Genomic DNA, 23756 nt, shown 5'->3' with positions numbered 1-23756 from the left:
CTGAAAGATTAAATCCAGCAAAGTCGCTATTTTATTTGATTTCGTTTTTTGACGCGATTGCTATAGGTTGTCGGGGATCCCCAGAGGAGCAATAAAAAAAAGCAGATAACCCGGCCATACTTTGCTCGGATGCTGCAGCGGCAAGGTGACTCGCCACCATGGGGATCTTTACTCTGGTCTTATCTGATGCCTTCCATGCCGTGAATCGTGAAATGGCAAGCTGACAACGCCACCTCCGATCTCCAGAGTCACGTTTTGGAGAGATGAGAGGCCAAGCAAAGGAGCTACGTGAGAACTCATCCCTCAGCCGGGAATGAAAGCGCACCAACGATTGGGCCTGGGTGTGACCTTTGCGGGAACAAAGGTGACTGATTTGTGGAGACCTTTGATGTAAAGCGTTGCCCGCCCTTATCAGGCCAGCAGAGAGGAAGACGGCGAGACCTGTGATTCTTTAGCTAGGTGGAAACGTTCCAAAGCTCCCTGTGCCTTTGTCCCCTCTTCTAAGAGATCCTCTGCAGACCAAAAAAAAATCTATTTTCCTGCAGCAGAGGGTGCGGCGGCATTGAGGCGACTGGTAAATAATGCACAGGGTTTTTTTTTTTTCCTCCTTTCATTCTTGCAGAGGAGGGAGCACTCATTGTTAGGCAATTCCTTAAATGGGCTTATTAAATCAACAAGGCCATAGCTGTATTTATTCCCATTTTGCAAGGTGAGAGAAAGCATGAATATGTTAAAAAACCAGTCACTTCAGCTGCAACATTTTCCTTGCTCAATAGCCCACGAAAGGTCAATTAACCCTCCAAAAGGGTATTTATTCCCTGACTTATTATTCTATATTCTTATAAAATGTTGTGCAACGTCAAATGTTACTGACAAGGATGTCGTTTTGTCATTCACTATTGTTGATTCTTGCTGAATTTGTCTTTCATCCATGCGTCATCCATGTCGCCATTCTGGACGGATGGCTGCGTCCATCACCCCACCGTTCATCCACCCATTTGTCCAACAGATTCATAACAAATCTAATCTCATTTAGACAGTATCATATCAAATATTTATTGATGAGGACGTCCATGTATTGGACATCAATTCAATGTTCTGTTAATATTTGAATCCCAAATATTGCTTCATGCATATATCATCTAACCATCCAGCCAATGGCAGGGAAGAAAACCAACATGAAGGAAAGTAAACAAGGGCAATCAAAATAGTCAACTCAACAACGTCCAAAAGCAAGATCCAAAGTTACAAAACAAACAACAACATTCGGAACATAACAGACAGCAAACACACGCAATGAATGGACTGAGCGAAAATAGGAAACCTAAATATCGATGAGACAGACAACTAGACAGACTTGGACGAGAGAGACGCAGCTGGCTGAGGGAGCCAATTGCTAATCGAGATCCAGCACGATGACGTTAGGAGACAAAAAGGAAAACAAACTGAAATCTGATGAAAAATGCGGATATTTGTGTCCAACACCTAGCCTGAAAATATCAAAATGCAAATTTTCGACTCTGCACTGCTGGCAACATGAAATGACGAGGCAGGCTCCACGTATTACTTTTTGACTGATTTAACATTCCATTTTGCTTTCATGTGCGTCCCGCTATAAATCTCATCCATGTCTGCAATGTTGAGTTCGTCTGAAGTAACTGCACGAGGCTCATTATTCTGCATAGTCAGCGGGCGAGTCCAACAGAGTGGAATATTGCCCAACTGGAGTGGAGGTTGAATATATCAGAATAGTAAAATGTGACGATCATAGTTTGTCTTGTCATCTCCACCTCTCTTCTGCAACGGTTAAATTCACACGGAAAGACGAATACCCAAATGTCAAAATCCTATTTTCATGTACTTGCAAAGAACCACTGGACAATGGTGTCAGTGAGAATTTGGGGAACAGGTCTTGATATTTCAGAAAGGCCGGTTGGTACCAAGGCCGCCTCACCCGCCCGGCAAATAATTTTCGTAGCATCCCGTCCGGCGTGGCGCCGTGATTATCTTTCGGCGCGAGATAAGCCCCAATGACGTCGACGATTACATTCGGCAACAACGTCATATGCTAATCCGTGTCCAACTGAAAGCTCATTCTGGCAGTTTTAGCGAAGGTCAAAAATAATTTTTCAAGAGGTGTTTCCTTAGTGACAAATAAAGAAATGTATTCACAGGTCACGTGTGTTTTTTTTATGTTGATGCGGCGTCAAACTCGAAGCGACTTGATCGGGCCGGGGACTATAAAAAGCAGAAAAGGAGAGAAATAAATGGCCGGGAGATACCTCATAAAAGTCTCGGGCTGTAAAATACGGTTTTGGCAACTGCGAGCGAGGAACAAAAGGTCACCGGATGAAGTGTTTAAATTTGATAGAGGTTATCTTTTCAAGTAAAATAAACATCGGGGGAGCTCGTTTATCAGGATGAAAGCAAGACGATGCCAAGCGCCATGCTAAATAGTCTTGGCGTGAAAAAAATAAGACAGGTTTGGGAAACAACACACATCTCACACTGCTGCAAAATTGAAACAGAGAGACGTTTCTCACACTTTGCCTCCAGCTAAACGGGGTTATCACAACAAAACGGTCCGATTGGATTCAAACATCAACAGTCCGAGGAGGCTCTTTGGCTTGTGATAAATTCAGTGTCGTGGATTTGGACTTTTGTGATGTCGTTAAGAAGGCACCCAAGTACAGGGAGGCAAGGCAAGAATGATGTCATCAAAACAAGAAAAGGCCCATTATACAAAGTAACAACAACAACAAGACACGAGAAACAAAGCACTGAGCAGCTGGAAAGTAACGAGTAGACAAGACACGAACAAAGGACACAATAAACACGGAGGATCCCGGTTCAAGGCTATGGAAGTGCAAAACTGCCAACGTAAATAAACATTTCTGCAAATACGTTTGAACCGAAAGCCATTTGCCCCATAAGGCCACGGTTGGCTTGCACAACCGCAAGGTTGACGAGATGTTCTTACGGAAAGTTATTTCAATCGCAGCCAGGTTGCATTCGGCGCCACACCACTGCTCGCTCTTGCTTCTTCCTTTCAGTCCAAAGCCAAACACAAAAGGAGCCAGTGCCAAACATAGGGATTTGTACCGCTGACCCGGCCAAAAACATGTTGCGACATCTACCCATTTCTTCTCCACCCACCCGAGTCCGTCGAGACTGCAGCTTTTGCCTTCAGCAAAGACACGCTACAATGAAATTCCAAAACGTTTCAACACTGATTGAAGTGTGCCTGTCGGTCAGACCACCGTAGGAAACCGACTCGTTTTACGTTTTTTTTAATTTGTGGAGGTGCTAGCATAACCTGTAGCTATAATGTGCCACATTCGTAATTGTTTGCCTGGTTAAATAAAGATTAAAAATCTCCGCCTGTGGTTAGTGCTCCAGCCTGATAACAACATTAGCTAACTTGCTAGGTCAACATATCACTCAGGGGCTTGATGATAATTTGATGCTCTTTTCTGAAAAAGGAAAAACTCTTCACTTCCACGTTCCCACTCCATTTTTCACCAGTCAGGGGGGGGGGGGGGGTGGTTTCGATCCGACAGCCCTTCTGATTGCGAGCTCATTCTCTTGCTGTCAGGACATGGCCATCCATCCCCGTTGCCTTCGACTTAACGCATCCATTTAAACCATGCGACAAGATCTGCCCGCTCGTGTAGTTATTGATTTTCATCTTTTCCGAGTGCGTGGATGTGGCCCGTCTGTTGACACACCAACACTTGGTATTTGGCTAGTCCAGCAAACTAGCGCTTGCCTCAGCCATCTGCTTGGGCCAGTTCTGTGTCACGTGTGTCAAACAGGACCTCATCTGTGCCCCCCCCCCCCCTCATCTCCAATCCGGCCATCTAATTGAGTCCTCATTTGCATTCCAAGAGTGCCCCCCCCCCAAGCCCGCAAATGTGCCCATTCGGTGTCCCAAATAACCAGTTTGATCTGAGGCAAGTTATATCAATGGGTATTTGTGTCTGGGATCTATCTCCAAATATATTTTCCACTTTAACTGGAAGAAAAATACTTGATGTGACTTTACCTCCAAGTAGTGATGAAGAACCATGTGAAATAACGTACGTGTCTTCCATGATCACAACCTCCTCTATGAGAATTCGACCTTCCGAACAATCTTTCCGGAATAGTCAATTTCTTGCCTTTATATTACATTTTCCCAGTTATATAGAAGAGTTCAAAGGAAACTTCCTTCCAATATACTTCCAGTTCCTTCCCCGCGTAATCCTCACTCAAATGTCAAAAACCGTGAATTTCAAAGATTAGTTTTACTTCTCAGCTTTGACAAAATCACTCTTGCTTCTGCAGAGCTGAAACTTGAGAATTAATGGATCTGTCAAAAACATTCAAGCATCGCAAAGATTTTTTTTCGCGCATTAATTCAACTCAATATTGTTTTATATTTCATTTGTATATATTGTTGGGGCCGGCTCGACCGTTGAAAACACTAAGAGTGTTGTGGACTTTAAGGGGCAGCAAAAATCAGGTGAAAATTCACCTTCAATATAATTATATTCAAATGAATAATTACTATTCACTCTTTACGTTCATTTATTGAATAGTTAAAATTGTGTGAAAAAAATGTAAATCATATATATATATATATATATTCCCCACATTTGTCAAGAAGTGATAATGACGTCTCGAAGGTTCAAAGATGACGGACTTCCCTAATTAGCTATCAAACCTTTCTACAAGGTTTTAATTGCATAGAGCAAGAGCAACATATACCATTTGCTGAGGCATATTCACAGCATGCGGCGTTTGTTTACAATCAGCGCCAGAAGGTGGCGAGCCCTTGTTGATATGCCGGAGCGAGAAAACAAATGTGCACCGATACAGCGTTTAATGTGCAGCAATAAGCCATGACAACAAAGGTTGTGCGGTCCTTGTAACATTTTTGTCTAATCAAGGTATGAATGAAAATGGTAAGATGGCTAAAATGACCCCTACGTGACCCGTTTAGTCGTCAGTAATAGTCGAATGAGAAACAAGGGCTTACCTTGCCTTTATCTGAAATAGTTTCTCGAATATATGCAGATGATGGAAGCAATCCCGACAGAGGCGTAAAGGAATCGCAAGTATATGAAATACAAAGCTGCCAATGTACGATTCGGGGAAAAGGGTCAGGAGGTCCCGGTGGAGAAGAATGTGTTTCATCTTTGACAGATATGTGGCTTCCACTCGGGCGCTGGGCTGATGAGACTGTCATGTTAGCCACCCTCGCCCAATCCCTGGCGTGTCTATGATGGACTGGCAGCTCTCTATACTATCTCGGCGTGACCTTTGTCTACTTTGGGGCTCGGTAGAAAATGCTTGTTGTGTTGTTTTACACGGGGACAGATGAGAGTTTGTCTGCATGTGATCACAAGGAGACAAGTGGGATTTTTGAATGAAAGTCATCCTGAGAAGTTTCAAAATACTATTTTGGGATCACAGTTTCAAACAAGTGTGGAAATTTGGCTCCAAATAAACGGGTTTCTCAAGCTGTCACATTTGAAAAAGGCTCCCTGAAATGGTATCCTCATCATCCTGATGCTACCCACTCCTCTTATGCTGCAGGGCTGGTGTCAGTGTGAGTTGCTTCTACGCATACAGTGACAACACGCCTGCAGCAAATATTGCGTGGAATTTATGCAGCGCTCCACAGCAAAGATGTAATTCACCTATATAATCCGGCTTCAGAACTTTTCCACGAGGCAGATTTACGTTAGTCTGGGCTGAGAAAACAATCTATTACACAAAGTGATGAATTGTACAAATTGTTCCAAAAAGACCCAATTTGTGTCGTACTTCAAATAGCTCCCCATCCAACGGCCAGCGTGGGATCAATTTCTGCTCACTGTGTGATCTGAGAGTGATCTGGCTTTCACCCAAGTCAGCTGGCATAAGCGCCAACCCTTGCGGTGACCCTGAACGGGATAAGCGCTCCACCCTTTGATCAGATGAATAGCGGCACATCATGGCCGTACAGTTTAGAAAATCCCCTGTCAATCCAAATGGAGGATGACTGAAGTATGGTCATACCCCGCAAATCTGTCCTTAACTGCCAGGGTCCTTTTGTAGATAGCGTTAAGGGCGCCAAGCTATGTACTTTAAGAGGAAGGACCGGCCTCTAGTGTCAGTCAAGAGGAAACAAAAGAGGCTCGTCTGCTCACGTTGAGTGATGATGGTCGTCGTACGAAGCGATAGCTCTCTGAAGATATGCCACCGGCGGGGTCTCGAGACGGGGAGCTCGTGCTCCAAAGCATGTTTTGACACGGCAGATAGGCTGAGATTAAGTGTTGAAAACAAAACTGGCACAAGACGATAAGGAATACATTTTTACAACCTTGCCGTTGTATTTTTAGACTGAGCATCAACAGCGGCGGTAAAAACAAACCGACAGATATCAAGAAAGAAAAAAAACCCAGTGCCCTTAGTTCCTTCGTGTACATCGAAATCAAAGGTAAAGAATTGAGTTTTGTTGTCCAAACACAAGCCTGATAAAATCGTGTCTGTTCTGAGAGAATGCTAGAGTTTGGTTTGGCGCCGCATGGCTCGCTTTGGAATATCGAGCCCTGATCTGGCTTGTTTATTGGACCATCAGCGTTTTTAGTGCAGGGGTGTCAAGCTCATTTTTGTCATAGTCAGTTATAGTTTCCTTCGCTCTCTAGCAATATCTCTCTTTTTTTTTTTTAAAGCGAAGACAAATTACAATTTTAGTATTGACACATGGATTGGACAAACTGATGTATCTGGCCTCAGGCCTCGACTTTGACACCTACTGTTTAGTGGAACCAGGATACCGGACCAGGTCACCTCGAGTGGCTTACTATGATGGATTTTATTTTGGGTTTACAAACTTATGAGTACATGGGCGGTTTTGCTTTCTTGTTTTGATAATGACATACCGTAATATTGGTATACAGAATATTTTGATAGCCTGAGACATTGAAGTGACTGTGCTGGCATAATTGTGATGGAGTTGACGACATTGTGTGCCTAACGCTGTCATTTAAACAGATGCTGACAAAGACACGGCATACTACGCCCAGAGCAGAGGAAAGCTGACGTTGACATGCGACGCGTGGGTGGAGATAGCCTGTTAATGAATAGACAGCAGAGAGGCATTACGGTAGAGGAGCCTGCTGTGCGGTGAAATATTGCTATTGTTAGGCACCGCTGGGAGAAAAAGTGCTGCGATGCAGAAAGAATGTAAAGTCTTGACAGCTTTACGGTGGCAGGCTGACGGCCGAGCCAGGCGATTGGAGGGAAATTGCGCAGGAGGCCCTCTGTCGGGCCACACCGGGGCTCGCTTTAACAAGTTCACAAATGAGCTGCGCCCGCCGCTATACGTACGTTGCAGGGAAATGAGAAGAGATGGACGGAAGGCTGAGTAAGACTTTTTTGTCTCGGCAGCTGTCATGACTGCAAGCAAGCCTGGCGTTCAAACGCATGAATGGCAGCGGATCTGGTAGAACATGTCAGCTCCAGCCACACATGGACAATCCAAATAGAAAATCCAGTCAAAAAACAAACAGGTGGTTTTACATTCCACCCATACTGTGCATTTCTATGCAGCAATGGCGCCCGAGCATAATGAATTCCTACAAATGCAAATGCCTTGAGGGCAAGTTATGCTCGAAGGCAATGTAAGACATCTCTTGGCCACCGAGGGTTGGAGCTACGATTTGATTCGGAAACTACGGAAGCCTGGAGCTGCCAATGTGCCGTAAACATTTTAGACCGGGCGATTTCGCTTCGACGTACTGTCGAGTCGTTCAACCGTATTTGCTCAGACAGAGTCATTGTGCAAAACAAAGCAGTTTTATCTTTATCCTACTAAATATTTGACCTCATTTTAAGTATCCAATGTTTATTTTAGCATTTAGCTCATTTTTTACCACTATCTTGAAAAACGTTCCAACGACTGCAGTACGTTTGAGCGACATAGCCCAGTCCGAAAAATCTTACTCCACATCGGTGGTTCCACACTTGTAAAGGCAAACGCTGAGCATTGTTTTCATTTGGACCCCGAGCATCGATATGAAAGCTTATCTCCCTGGGAAAGACGGTTATTTCTGTCTAGCATATTAGAATAGCCATCTTTCACATCATAAACAGGCCACGGTTGTAAATGAATCCACTTTGACGCTTTGTTTGTGTTACTTATAGGTTAGCAGGCAGCTGGGAGAGAACGAGTCCCTTGATTCTAATGTCATGAAGATTACAACGAGCGATTTATACTTTGTTGACATGGTCAAAGTCAAGTCAAAGTCAGCTTTATTGTCAATCCCTTCATATGTCAAGACACACAAAGAAACCGACATTCCGTTTCCTCTATCCCGCGGTGACGAGACATAGCACACGATAGACATACAAGTAGACGACACAAAATAAAAACAAGAAGGCACAAACAATAAATAATAAATAATAAATGGGATGGAGCAATGTTCGTTCAAATGTCTTTCTGCAATGAAAAAGCATTTTTTGCTAATAGGCTTGCTGTGTTTTGTCTTTCCAGGGGGGCGGCTACTGGTTGTGTTCATGTGGCTGAACTTTGCACGTCAAAGTGCCAGCTGCCCAGCCAAGTGCGTCTGCTACAGTGAACCCCGGCCCACCGTCGCATGCCAGCAACAAGGACTCTTTTCCATCCCTACTGAGATTCCGGTGCGGAGCCAGCGAATCTTCCTCCAGAGCAACAAGCTGACGGTTGTGAGATCCACAAGCTTCAGCTCTTGTCAAAATCTTACCGTCCTGTGGCTCTACTCGAACAACATCAGCCACATCGAGGCCGGCGCCTTCTTCGGCTTGGAGAAACTGGAGGAACTGGACATCGGGGACAACGGGAACCTTCGCACAATCAGCCCGACGGCCTTCCGAGGCTTAACCAAGCTGCACACGCTTCACCTGCACAGGTGCGGCTTATCCGAGCTGCCCGTGGGTGTATTCCGAGGAATGTTCTCCCTACAGTACCTTTACTTGCAGGACAATAACATTTTAACCCTGCATGACGACACTTTTCTGGACCTCGCCAACCTTACCTATCTCTACCTGCACAATAACAAGATCAAAGTCGTGACTGACAACATGTTCCGTGGTTTGATCAATCTCGACCGCCTGCTGCTACACCAGAACCGTGTCATCTTTGTCCAAGCCAGGGCTTTCAGTGATCTGGCCAAGCTGAAATCCCTCTTTTTGTTTTTCAACAACCTCACCGTCTTGACGGGGGAAACCATGGAGCCACTTAGCACCCTCCAGTACTTGCGCTTAAACGGTAACCAGTGGATTTGTGACTGTCGGGCCAGGACCTTGTGGGAGTGGTTCAAACGTTTCAAGGGTTCCAGCTCGGAGTTGGAGTGTGACGTTCCGGAATTCCTGGCAGGGAAGGATCTGAAGCGGCTGAAGAGCGAAGACTTGGAGGGATGCGTGGAAACGCCTCAAATCCAGACCAATCTCTTCAGCTCCAAGGCCCAATCCGGGAAGTTCCCCTCCACCGAAAACCCCCAAGGGGACACGATTCCTCGGTGCTGCCTCAGCGATACCGACAAATCCTCCATCCTGTCCGGCAAGAGTCAGCGAATTACCAACAACCCCTTGAAGGAAAAGGAGAACATGTCCAAGACCAAATTCAAGGATCCGGAAAGAACCAAAAACGACACCCAGAACAAGCAGAACGACGGACCTCTCGGAACCTTATCCAACACCCTGGACCAGTCCCTGGAAAATATGAACCCTAACCTTATAGACAGTCTGGAATCTTCTACAGCCTCAAGTAAAAAGAAAAAGAAGTGCTCCAAAAAGCCCAGATCAGACAGCCACTGCATCAAAGGCCGGGGTGCTACCTTGCAAGTGCTGCACATTCTCCTCCTTCCCACCGTCTGGATCTCACTAGCCATGTCTTAGAACTCCAGTTATGATTCCAAATGCAGGACTGGAGATTGTGGAAGCTCATGACAATGATAAGAGATGATGCAGGGCGTATCGAAAACAGACAGTGACTGAAAAGCGAGTTGATAAGCTCACCTGGCGAGGGCGAGGCAAGAAACGAGGGTGAAGCTAGAGTACGTTTAACAAAATGGATGCCTTTACAGAACATTACAGATATGATGTATATAATGAATCGGTGCCCAAAATTGTTTGTTCTCTATGTACTGAACTGTGTGTGTCTAAGCTACATTTTGGAGATTTCCTCCCCCCCCCCCCCCCCCGTTTCCCACTTTAAAGCTTCGGCCGCTTAGCGAGTGCACTATGAGACGGAAAAAAAAGAACAAAAACAAAAAAACGTACAAGCGATCTGACACAGTAAGCACACGATGAATGTTGGGTCCATTTAACGACAACTAAGGAAAGCCCCCCAACCCCCCCGCCTCCCGTTATTTATTGAAAGTGATGCATCAGTTGGGTAATGTTGTTTGTTATGTTCAAAAATGTTGTTTTCTCTTCCCCCATTTTTTGGTTTTATTTTCGAGAGAGAAAGGATATATGGGTAGCATTTGCCAAAGGAATGCTGCCAATTTATTTCTTGCAATGGAACCATAGATATGCATTTTATTTTACTTGTGGACAAGTATGAAAATAATATGAATAAAAATTCTTATTTCGTAGATCGTTTTGACAGCGTGGTCTTTTTTGAGGATTATTCCGTGCCGCCATTTGACCATTTCCTTAAATACTGTCTTGGAGTCTAATCATCAATCAGTAAGAATATTTAATACCATTAAAAAACTAAAAAATACAAATAATCAATTAATAAGAATATTTAATATCATTAAAAAATGTTTTGACACAAATTACGGTCACATCTGATAAACAACTTTCCCACACTAAAACTTGTGCTCCTTCATCTCATCTGTACATATTGATGACATAATAATGATTCATATCAACGACAGGTGCTCTGGCTGTCTCGAGCAAATCAATGATTCGTGCTATAATTTTAAACAGGGTCGACGTCTTTTCCATGCAGCATGTTTCGAAGCAGTCAGTGGCTGCTGCCTGAGGCAGCGTCATAAAATTTAGCATCTCATTAGAAATAGTTCTTCACTACCGCATCCCTTATCCTCTGGGTTAAATTGTTCAGCTGTTTATATGTGATATTTTTCTAATGCAATAGCCATTATGACCCTGAATTTAGAAGAAGTCACCCCGCAGGCATCATCATAAAATACAATCGAGTACTCTTTCTATCTATCCCTTGCGTACTGCAGATCAGACACATACCAAAATAATATAACAAAAAACTTTTCTCAAACGTGGCCTCGCTCCAATGCAAGTACTAAAATGAATGCTGCATTTCAGGTGGTGTGGACATTGCAAGTAAATCCGACTCAAAATGAAAAACAAACGGAAATTAATCATACAGCCAAGAAAAAATACATCTGCATGACCTGCAGGCATGATACAAATGCATACCTGAATAGAAAAACACTGAAACTGAAGCCGGGTAATTCCTCCTGTTAGCAATTGCACTGAATTATTGATAGCAACTAATAATTAAAGGACACACAAATAGAAACTGCTTACGCAATGCACATTCCTTTACCGTCATTACGAGAAACGGATTCTTCCCAGTTAATAGACAGCACCGGCCGGGTCTGTCGCCCTACTTAATAAAGCTCTTAAAAACCTCGCCTCTAATGGATAAATAAGTACGCGGCACTGTCTGGCGTTTGACAAATAAAATACGCTGGCCAGTGGCCAACATTTCGAAAAGACAAAGCTGTAGCTATTCTGGTGTCATAGTTTCAAAAGTCCACCGATTGGACGGGCCGGCTCCTTGTTCCATCGCCCTTGATTAATACGAATCCTGATGTAAACCTGAGCGGACATGATCCATTCAAGTAGGAAAATCAACAAGGATTGTAACTATACTTTAGTGACGGACACTGATGAGATTGTAAGCAGTTACCGCCCAAGTGGATCTGAGTAATTAGGTGTCACTATCATGAGTTTAAAAGAAAAAAATCACTGCTTGTTAATACAGTAGAGCTGACCGTGTTCTATCCCGACATGACCTATGCTGTACGGCCTGACATTTTACATAAAATGCAATTATTAAATCTGTCAGGATTGCAGAGCGCATCACTTTTTCTGGCTTGACCCACTTGCATAAATCACACTAATATAGCATACCGCCTTGAAGAAAATATTTCGACAAAACATATGCGCAATCATGAGGTCTGTGAAATTGAAAGGTTCTCACAGACACTTGGACTGAAAAAGTAGGAATAAGATTTGGAACGTTTGGCAAGGAACTGGATTCGTCCGTCACGTCGGCAGCACATTGTGTTCGTGTTACTTTTCCTTCACATTCAAACTTTTGTATTTGTATGGGTTTCTTTTCGGTGCCTTTGTTGCGCATTTCTGGGGAAATAAAGTTTTTGCAGCAAGAAGTGAGTTTAAATCAAAGCTGTACTTTTTGTAAACAATGTCTCATATCGGAGCTAACGCAACAAACAGACTAATATTCCATCAATCTGAAATAAGAAGAAAACAATTCATTCCATTAGAATGTTCGGATTCGAGTCGTACGTTGCCGTCATATTTGGGCAGATCAGGTTCAAAGTTCACAAGAAAGTTCACAAGGTGAACATTTCCAGTTCATGCCAATGTGTGAAAGATGTTTTACGGATAAGAAGAGCTAAGCACAAAACGCCTTTTTCGACATGTCGCTAAAATGAACGACCTTCAACGCCTAATACAAATTCTTGCAGACATTCCGTGTCTTCTCCGGAACACGTCAACCTTTAATCATAAGGCATTTTCTCCGGAAGCTTCAGTGAATGTGACTCAAATATTTCAGCTCAAACCTTAAGGCAAAGGCTTATGAGAAAGTTTCACGATAGACGAAAGTGCCAGACTTGTACGTTTGCCTTTCTTTCTGCCTACTTCAGCATCCCTCTGTATTACTCACCTACTCCAGGATGCTTACCCTGAAATTTTTCAATTTGAAAAGATTTCAAAATTAGAAGTCAAAAGCTAAAACTGAACCCCACAACCAGTTTCCCCGACTGACTATGAAGAAAAACGAATATGAATAATCAATGATTTCTTATTGTTTTAAAGGGCTTGGAGAATATCTCTGGAATGTTCGGTCGGAACTGTCAGAGTCGCATTAAGCAATATAGGGCGGGGCTGCCTGGGCACGTAGCGCAAATCCCAAAGCCGAGTATTTGAACAGAATGTTCTTGGAGAAGCAGCTGTGCAGCGCAACCCAGTCGGCCACAACTGCGGTAAGACGTCGTTTTTTGTCATTTCCCCAAACTCTTTCAATTACCCTTGTAGAAATGGAAAAACAAAGCCTCCTACCGCATATTTCTTCTTTTCCCTCCCAGAGCTCTTGGAAGTGGAACAGCGACCCAAATGGAAAGCTGAGCCAATTCAAAGTGGTTCTGTGCGGTGCAGAAACATCATTTGACACGCTGTGATTGTGACCATTGCGCTTCATGGCAGAAGTGAGGCGAGGTGAGCGAGCGGTGTGATGCAGAAGGGATAATCTGGTCAACCATTTATGAGGACAGAGCCCCTCATTATTTTTCCAATCCTGTAGGATTTGTGGATACAGAAGGGCAATTTGTTCCCAATCCCGATTCATCCAAATTAATGCTGTACATATGTTGGCAGCCAGGCCTACTACGCTGAAGGACGGAGTGGCGATGAAAAAGGCAACCAGAAGCCGCGGCGCTTTTGCGGCAGCTTAGGCTGATAGCCAATCGGATTTGGTCTTGTCCACCTCGTGAAAGCATCGTGCAAATGACTTCATCTAATGGTCCAATTGGATTTGATTAGTACAAACAACAAAGCTAGCCATATACAAATGCTCTCTGTGGCGTTCGCGAGCCCAGAGCTCTAATAAAACGGGGCTCCACCGCATGGACGTGTTCAGTCACGCAATGATCATCGCTAATGTTTGATTATACTCAAAAGACCAACAAGGCGTTCAGAGTCTGGTAATCGTCTCCAAAGCCAATGTCTACTATCAGAGAGCATGACTCACAAACATCAGGACTATTGGATGAGAAAAAATAAAAATGCTAGTCTGAGTGGATAATCCTCTGACGCAACATTTGAAGGATGAATCTATTATTACGAACATTTATTTTACGAGATCATTTGCGAATGTTTTGATTAGCGTTATGCCCCGCTTGTGTAAAATAGTCATCAAATATTGACCGGCTCGTTATGGAGGAAACTCGTCTTAAGACACTACTTCTTGAAGTAAATTCACGATTCAGGCCTTAATTCCCAAATAATTTTCGTTCTTGCTCAAAATGATAGGTAGATTTTTACTTTCTGGTTTGTCACATCCGACCAAGACATTTGACCAATTGCATACTTTGCGAGAACTCTTTTCTGCAGAGATTGCAAGAGCTCTCAGATCCAACAGATCACATTCCCCCAGGATGATGGAAAATGAGGACCAAGTCCTGTTATTATGTCCAAGGGTCCCAATAGCTTTCATCATGTAGAGTAGGTGAAACCAATAAAATGCCTCTTGAAAGCCAAACAAAGATGCACTTTCTTTTTGTCGAACCGGGACAAATGGGTTTTATGGAAAGGTGAATTAGCAAGACCTTTGTGGGAATTCTTGCCATATCCTGTTGATGCTATGCCTCCTGAGTGCCTCCATGCTGTCAAAATATTTCCCATCCGCAATTCTGCCATCGTTTTCACCGAAGCAATTATCCTAGTGCCTACGCTCTGTGGGTCTATCAGTCTGTGGTCCATTAAATGTCACGCCGTGGCTTCTCATCTTCCCCGTCAGAATGTGTGACGATTCCGCCCACCTGCTTCATCATCGGTCCCGCTCAGTCTGCTTGGGTATCCAAACTCGGCCGACCCAAAGGCACCTGTGATTCCAGATGTTGATTCCAAGACTGTCCAATGACGCTACTTTGGAGGGCTTCCATATCTCTCTCAAATCGAGTTCTAAACGTTCCATCTCACTAACCATAATCCCAAACTCTAAAACCAACTCCCCAACCCTAAAAACAAGTCCTAATCCTAAAGTGGGATCTTTTTCATTCCGTGCAGCCACCACGCAAAATAAGTTGGACTAAACTGCAGAGAGCAGTTGGCATGGAGGAACATGTTGCATTCACGTACTCTCCACAGAACGGCAAAATGGTCTTCAAAAGCACAACGTGCTCTTAACGATCTGTGCTTGTTCTTCCGGGTCTTAGGGGGGAGGATGTCCAATTCTTTACACTTCCATGGCTCCAATTTTTGCTCTCTAATGGAGGAGGAGAATATGTTCCAGTACTAAGTAGAAATATGGAGCTTCTGTTCGCCCCGTAACATTTCATGGCTTTCGAGTCACATTAAAGTAAAAAATATTAATAGATGGAGGCTCTTGATTTAGAAAGCGGTATGCTATGAATAAATTACAAAATCAATTTTCCTCAGGTTTACAGCATGTCATAATGATGTGAACGAAAGGGAGTAGAAGAGGTCGGTTTTATTTTCGCTGGACGAAAACAACGACCCGATTTTAATCACCAATCTGGACACGGTTAAAAGGATTCCCAAAGTATCACGCTGAGCCCAAGTTAGTCATTGAGAAATTTGTGGAACTCATTGAAATGGATGTTCCATTTGCGCCAGTGACCCGTGCCGAGTCTTACGTAACGTCCGAGTAGCCGGCGGTGGGGGGTTAAAAGAGGACAATTGCCATCTATCGGCGATTATAGCGGGATCCGGGGAAACTGTCAGCATTTTATAATCCCCTCCTATGTTCCCTTTATCTGAGTCACAAGCTTCTCGGTGTGAGATTACAAACATCTGGCAGGTCATCTACTCTCAAGCTGTTCTGGTAAACTAGGTAGCACGGGGAGGGACAATTTCCTGATGGAATATTCCACGCAATACAAGCCCGGACGCATGGCTCGCACACTGCAATGCGATCCACCACTTAATGGCCCGCTAGCGTGCAGATGTGATTAAAAACATAATCTGAGAGGTTTGTCCGGGCCGCTACACCGTGCGTGTATCGCTTCTCAGCCACTCGCTCGACAATTATTCCCCAATGTCTAGCGATGGGCGCTGCAGCTTGACGGCCTTTTTGAACCCATCCACTGCCATTGACGACTATAGACGTCAAAGATCTATTTGAACTGGGCTGGCAGGGATGTTTGTTAGTACGTCATTGCAGGGTTGATATGAATATACGAAGCACCGCCAAAGTATTTATCATTTGAATGAGAGACAATAACGGTCATTAGATATTCAGATGTCAAGTGCAGCTTTGGGCAATTAATCTCACGTGAGTGTGAAATCTGACTATTTTAATTGAATTTCCCATCTAGAGCCAATTAAAAGGCACAGCTGCTTCACTGAGCACATAAGAAGCGTTTTAGATTTTCGCACTACGAATTACACATTTTTAAATAATCGCACCTGGCAAGACACCGTGCGGATTTTCGCGTTTGCTCGCACTGACTGCAGTGCAGATGCAGGCAGAACTTCCCGAGAAGGCAAAGGGAAGGAAGGGGTGGGATTAAGCAGTGAATCACCCATCCTGGCATCTATTGTACACTCATTTCTTCCCAGTAATCTTGGCCAAATCTAACAGCTGGCCGGGCACGGAAGGACGCCGCTTGTTTTGATGTTAGCACCGAGCCGAGGCGGTTTATTGGTCAGGGATTTAGTGTATCTGAATTCATTGCGGACAGCCGCTGATCCAGGAGGTTCAAGGGCTGGGGGGGGAAACCAAGATTGATGGTTGAGGACACATGCTTGTATTAGACCCATTTGACACCGAGCCGTTCTGTGCGGGCAGCAAACGGACCGTAAAGTAGACTGATCATGAAACATGAACATGCTGCAGGTCACTGGGTTTCCGGCCGGCGAATTCTCGATCAAGATCTTTCAGGACGACGCTCCAGGCCATCATTTCCCATTGAATCAATTGTAATGGCAGCAATATCAAGCCATTCTCTTAACTGACTTCTCAATTATCGTTGTTCGTCATTAACACCGTTCTTGTTTTTTTCGTATTTTTGGCCCAATGTTGAAATAATGTATGTACCAATGAATGTACCGTTTTTTTCCGTGTATAGTGCGCCCCCATGTATAGTACGCACCCCTAAAAATGGCATGCTGATGCTGGAAAAAAGCTTGTACCCATGTATAATACGCACCCAATTTTTATGAATTTTTAAAAAAAACATTTTTAATTTTTTTTTTTTTTTTTTAAGTCCCAATGATCGTCACACATGCAGGGAGGCAATGGGTCCCATTTTTATAGTCTTTGGTATGGTCTTAACTAGGCTGGATGTAATTTTTTTTTGTTGGCGTTGATTTCTCCGACTGCCCGTAAATGCACCACCGCGCTCCGTGCGCACACGGGAAAGAGGCGGCTCTGTATGGGAGAGACGTTGAAGAGGAATAAAAACACCCTTGGAAACCAAAACTTGCCCCTCGTCGTGACTCGGAGCCGCAACAAATGTTTCAGATTTGTGTAGGGTACATTGTGACAGCAAACAAGCAGGTGATCGATCAAGTGTCTGATACGAGAGCATTGCGGTCGTATGGAGCGTGTTTGAAGTGAACAGCAGAGACGAAAGGAACAAGGCAAAGTGTTGTGAAATAAAATATGACCTGTAATATGCATTTTGTTATTTGCTGATTGAAACTGCTAATTAAACTGTGAATTGAAACTAATAGGAAGAAAACAACTCTCGCTCTTTATATAGCTGACGTGTCTTGCGCATCCGTTCTGCGCATCGGATCCATAGTGCGCATGCGCAGTCATACTGCCTCCGTATGACGTCCGGTCCGCGATGGAGATTAAAAAACAAACAATATTTGACAATAACACACCATCAAGGATTTCACCAAAGCATCAAACGATGTGTCGTCAATTATGAATTTTACTGACTAAGTGTGTTGGGCAGGATGGCTGAATGCGATGCGCGATTGACAACAAACAAGAAGAAAGGTGAGTTTTATTTCGGGGGAGATTTGTCATGTCTCGTCCCCAGTTTTGCTATGTGTCTAGGTTGCCATAGTTTCTGTTCGCGTCGCCCCTCTCTTCCTGTGTCACCTCAATCGATGTAACGTGTTTTGTATTTAAGTCCTGTCTGCCCCTCGCTCACCGTTGGATCATTGCATGTGTTACTGTCATTCTGTTGTACCCATGTATAATACGCACCCCAGATTTTAGGACAATAAATTAGTTAAATTTTGCGCACTATACACGGAAAAAAACGGTAATCTAGCAAATCCTTCTTGTGTATTTCACATAAGAACCTACTTGTTAAATTACATTGATATGAATTACATCACGTCAATAAAATGTCATCTCTGTGAGTCATTTAATTAGCAAGGATGCGGAAACGCTCCGACGAGCGCAGACTCCCTTTAAGTGGTGATTAGTGCACTCGTCTGTGTATTTGGAGCAAATAGTGCTAATACGTTGGGTCCAATGTCATTAATGGTGCACTTGATCCATATCAATGACCTAGCAATTGGGCCTATGAACAAGAGGCTTGCATTTCAGGTCTTATTTACACACACGGAAAATGTACAAAGTCACGAGCACCTCCAAATGCACCCTGAAGATTGTGACCAATACGACCAAATATATACTAAAAAAAAAAAAAAAAAACTTCATGGAGACGCACCCATTGCATCACCTAGGGGGAATGGTAAGAATGGTAAAATGTTCATTACAACATTACCTGCATCGTTAATGTAGGCCACCCTGGGGGAGTTGGTGGTGTTAGAAGCGCTAGCATGAAATGAATATGAGTTCACTTCACAAATCCCCACTCAAGCCTTTATTCTCTGATTAAAGCCCGTCCGTCCCTAACAAGCTGGAGTGCGATTCTAGAACATGCTCATTCGTAATTGGTTGTCAAATGAAAATGCGTAGTGTTCAACGAAACAGCATCGGTAGCAATACTCAGTTAGCATTAGCACTGGAAAGACGTTGATTAGGGGCATGACTCTTCCAAAATAGCGTTACTTATAAAGGATACTTAAAGGATAGTAATACAGCAATATAAGAATGGCTTGGATGTCATGACTGACAGATTGAACAACTCTAACCCTACCCAGTCACGTTTTAAGGTAATAGTGGCGGCCATTTTGTCAACAGTTTCTTTCCACGCCTTGACACACATTTTATTTGTGCTTAAATATTAGAAAGCACAGTTGAGAAAAAGTGATCCGTTTCATTTCTTTCCTGATTCCTTTCCAGATGAATGTTTTCACTTCTTCATACTAAATGGTAAATTCACAAACCTGCATAGAAACAACAATAACGCCGCGCACGCTCAGAAAATCAAAGTGGCTGTTTTTGTCGACGACAGCTTAATAAGTTACGTCAGACCCAACGTGAATTTCCCAATGACTGCTGCGAGCTATGTTGGAGGGTTTTTGCGGAAGAATTTAGCTGCGAAGGAAGGTCGCCGGAGAGGCATTCGCCGCCTTGGAATAGAACGCATTAAAGAAGGATGAGCCTGCACTCAGAGATGAAACTTAACGTTGTCCTCACTGCTGGCCTGAAAACTCGTAGATAATGAATTGAATTATTGTTAGTCTCATGCTTTTTTAAAACTATTATTGCACAGGTGTCAAAGTCAAGGCCCGGGGGCCAGATCATCACGCCACATCATTTTAGGTGGCCCAAATTGTGCATCGAATTCATATGTCAATTCCAAAATTTTAAATTGTTTTCTCTTTTAGAAAATAGAGATATTGTTTAGCAACTTCTATTACCATTCATTTTTTTTAAAATCATTTTTATTTTGAAATATTTGATTAGAATTCAATATTTCATTTTTTAACGATTTGAACAGTTTTAATTAGTCTCTGTTTTGAAAACTAGTTATCGATTTGTTGCGTAGACTATACCATATACACAATATGAGACGTTCATCCATTTATTTGGGTTGACAATGTGAATGGCCCTTTGATGCAACCTATGATGCGGCCCGCGACAAAAATAAGTTTGATACCCCGGTATTATTGTTTTGACTGACTGTCTTTGTCATCGCAGTGGTGAGTCATCATTCAGGCCAGAAGAGACTCCCTCAAGATGGAGTCGAAGCTCTGCTCTCCACCTTGAGTGTCAATGAGTGGAAAGAGCGCGCCCGCCTGTCAGGCTCATTACTGGAGCCTCCGCCGTTTGGGCCGCGGCCGGCCGCTGCCGGGCACCCGCTTGGCCTCTCGCTCGCCTCTCGCAATTCATTACACCTCGCGCCAACGTGCGGGGGAAGCCGTCAGGAGCGAGCACCCTCATTACCCACTAAATCCTTTGACAAGGGCTTTAAAGGCTTGAGAGATAGCACTATTGATTTGGGGCGGGTGTGTTGAAGACCTGTCGATACTCACTGCTTTTATTGGAGAGGGACTGAATAAAGTCCATCTGCATCGTATCAATAGTTTTACTTCAAAAAATCGAAGCATTGATATATTTCCTTCAATAGTGTCGCAAGTCTATTATTAAACACGAGAAAGGAAAACTACAGGAAATGGAAAACCTTTCCAAATCAGGTCTTAATTATTCACAGTAAGCTCGTGCAACTTTTAATGAGATGAATTATCACCACCTTCATTTATTGGGCTTTTATTTTTTCTGACATTTTCACTGGCAATGTAAAAACACAGAGGCTAAATATAGACACGTGTCCAGGTCAACCATGACGACCAAACAGCACGCGGAAGCCGTTTAGTGAATGTTTGATTTTGGAATTAATTCTGTTTCTTTTTTGTCAAGCCATAACAGATGCCAATTACACACACATTTACAAATATGTCGCATTAATAAACATTCCCAAGGGCTCCGCGTATTTGGAGAGCGTACACTGAAATGGTTGACCTTTTATTTTGTTTGTTTATTTGCATGCAATTAAAATCAATATGATAATGACTATTCTAATAAATGATTCTTTCCACTGAGAAGCAAAGCACTTGTTGCCATCATGGATAGAAAATAACATCCGACTTTATGAGCATAATTAAAAAATTGAGAGAGACAAAAGAAATTGGCCTAATTGGGAAACAAAACACAACAACATTTAAAGGATGGAAATGAAATAAGTCAAATGTCCATAGTTGTGAATGAACGAAACAGTAAAAGATGACTTCTTAAACAATGATACAATACTGTAAAACACATTATGCTCTTTTTTCCTATAATTTCATCGTACTCACATCCACACATTTAATAAACAATTTTTACGCTTGTGGGAGGGAGTGCACCTTGAGCTATGTCTTTATATCACTGCAAATGCATTTGCTTTTCAAAGTGTGTCTCCCGAGGGAGGGAGGGAGGGAGGGAGGGAGGGAGGGAGGGAGGGAGGGAGGGAGGGAGGGAGGGAGGGAGGGAGGGAGGGAGGGAGGGAGGGAGGGAGGGAGGGAGGGAGGGAGGGAAAGGGAAAGGGAGGACAGCCTTTTGTGGGCTTGTGATTCATCATCCACCAATATCTTCCTTCGAAACAAAGCAGCAAATCCTTTTAGAATGGAAATCTTTTTTTTTTTTTTTTGTCCCCACACTTAATTCAGCATTTTATGTGATGTTCTTAAAGCACGTAAAGTGCTTGATTCAATTGTCAACAAAATTCTGTGTAGTTGTTTTAAAAAAAAAAAAAAAGAAAAAAAATCTGGACACTCCATTAGGTAGACCTCCACAATTGTACGATATTCAATTGATTGGGGTGATTGAAATATTTCCCTTTTTTTGTTGTTTGGACTGAGATAGTAGAATTATGTCCGTCTATTTGTTACTTCAACATTTTTCAAAGTGTAGCAGCTTGAATAAAAATAGTCAAATGCTTTTAAACATGTTAAGAGAGAGGCAGAATGGATTGATTTTTAGTCACCACGGTGACAAAGTAGATTAAAGACGAAGGCAGATATTGGAAGCATTTTGAAATGCTAATATGAACGGTAACACAGTCGATGATAAAAAGGCAACGTTTCAAAATTCTGTGACCTGAAATTTCACAAAGGCCTATGAGCTTTTGTTGTGGATGTTTTTTATTATTTTTTAACAAGGACAGTTTGGCCTTTAAAAGTTAAATAAGGTCATAAGAGATTCAAGCTAGAACAGATTTTTTGAATGCATTTATTTATGGTAGTAAGAGGTCACAGCTGGCAGTTCTGCCATCTTAACACAATCACAATACTCTTGTAAATATTTTTCCCAACTTTTGTTAACAGTCGACCTTGAGGGAAAGCTGCACTTGACTTGCGCGTACTATTTGAGTTATTATTATTTCTTTTTTTAAGGAAGACATTTACTGAGCACTGTTTGGTGCACGCCAGATAACCAACACACAACAACGCAACCCGCGGTAAAACCTAGCCAAGCATTTAGCATCAGACGACACAAAATTGCTAAAGACATTATTGACCGAGCACATTAAAAAAAAAAAAAAAGTCAAACAGGCGAAAAATTTCTTCCAGTCTTTGACATCCCCGCCACCACTTGACATCTGTCCAGCATGTCAAGCACTATTTTGATTAGGAGACGATCAAATCTATAGCGAAAATGGCTCATATGTCACAGATCATTAGCTGACACTGCCCAAGGGCATCAACGTGTCATCACATCTGTCGCTCTGGATGTTCCTGTCGTCACCTCTCGGGTCGCAAAAGATCCCCCTCGCTCATCTGAGGGCGGAAACGCAATTAGCGCGGCGATGCATGAGAGGTCAGCTAGCGCGTGCGTGCGGGTAAACAACCCACATCCATTGTTAGCGTTCCACATGAGAGATGCGTGTCACCAGCAATTCCTCACACGTTTAATCTCTTCAAACATTCATCGAGAATAGCCAGAAGGAAGAAATGATTTAAATTCACCAATGTTGGCAGGGTAATACATTTTCACTCTCAAACGAATAAAGAGTGACATTTCCGCTTGTTGTTTGGCTCATTCTCATAAATGGTGGCGAGTGACCGGTGAGCCTTCAGCGTTGATTTTTTTTTCGAGCTGAACCAGCAGCAGCAGCAGCAGCAGCAGCAGCAGCCACAAGTTGCAGCACTGATGTAGCGTCAAATTGTAATCACTAATCATGCCTTTGGGATGGATGGGGAAAGTGTCCCAGATTCCAAAGGGCCTCTGGCTGACGGATCGATGTGACATTATATTAGCACGAGCTGGAGCCGCAGTCACGTCCAATACGCTACATGGAGGGCTCAACCGCACGTCTAGAAATAATTGGTAGTTTAAACAAGAAAGTCATGAGCGCACGAAAGAATACTTGATTCGAATTAGGAAAATGGGAGAACAAGTTGTTTAGGCTGTTGAAATTGAGATGCATTAGAACTTGGCCTAATTTTTCCTGCTTTGACCTGATGTGGGCTTTCCTACTATTTATCTACTCCGGAGCGTAACAAGTGAATGAATTAGTAAGCTTACACATTTGTGTCTGTGAGATGAGTGAGAAGCGGAAAGTCATTCAAGGATGCTCTGATTTGTCAAGGAGATAAATATAAGCTGTATCACTGTCATTGTCTTTTTTTTGTTCTGTCAAAATGTTGACAAAAGAACATGCCTGGCTGCTGTTAGAAAATATGAAATGAAAATGCACATTAAAGTAGACAAATCAGTGTTTTTGAAGTGGGGAAGTTTCATCTAGGACTTTTTAAAAACAATTTATGTGTTTACAAAAACATTTGGGTCAACATTTCGCTTTTTATTTTTACATAAAAAAAAAACAATGCTGGATTATATTAAAATGCAGCATGAGAACGCAAGAAAAAAAAAATGTCAGTCAGTAAAACTCTATTGGATTAAAGCACAC

The 23756-nt window shown here is 43.0% G+C and overlaps 1 protein-coding gene across 1 annotated transcript in view; it reads left to right on the top strand.

Moving 5' to 3' along the window:
* The window catches only part of rtn4r (reticulon 4 receptor), a 35381-nt gene extending 24774 nt beyond the window's left edge, over window positions 1–10607 (top strand). The window contains exon 2 of the mRNA XM_061279668.1: window positions 8525–10607. Coding sequence (XP_061135652.1) covers window positions 8525–9906 — 1382 coding nt within the window. The 3' untranslated portion in view covers window positions 9907–10607. The remainder of the gene's footprint in view (window positions 1–8524) is intronic.
* The last annotated feature ends 13149 nt before the right edge of the window (window positions 10608–23756 follow it).

Source organism: Syngnathus typhle, linkage group LG5, assembly GCF_033458585.1.
Source record: "Syngnathus typhle isolate RoL2023-S1 ecotype Sweden linkage group LG5, RoL_Styp_1.0, whole genome shotgun sequence".
Lineage (NCBI taxonomy): Eukaryota > Metazoa > Chordata > Actinopteri > Syngnathiformes > Syngnathidae > Syngnathus > Syngnathus typhle.
Note: the sequence above shows the minus strand (reverse complement) of the source record. Positions and strands in the feature narration are given on the sequence as shown.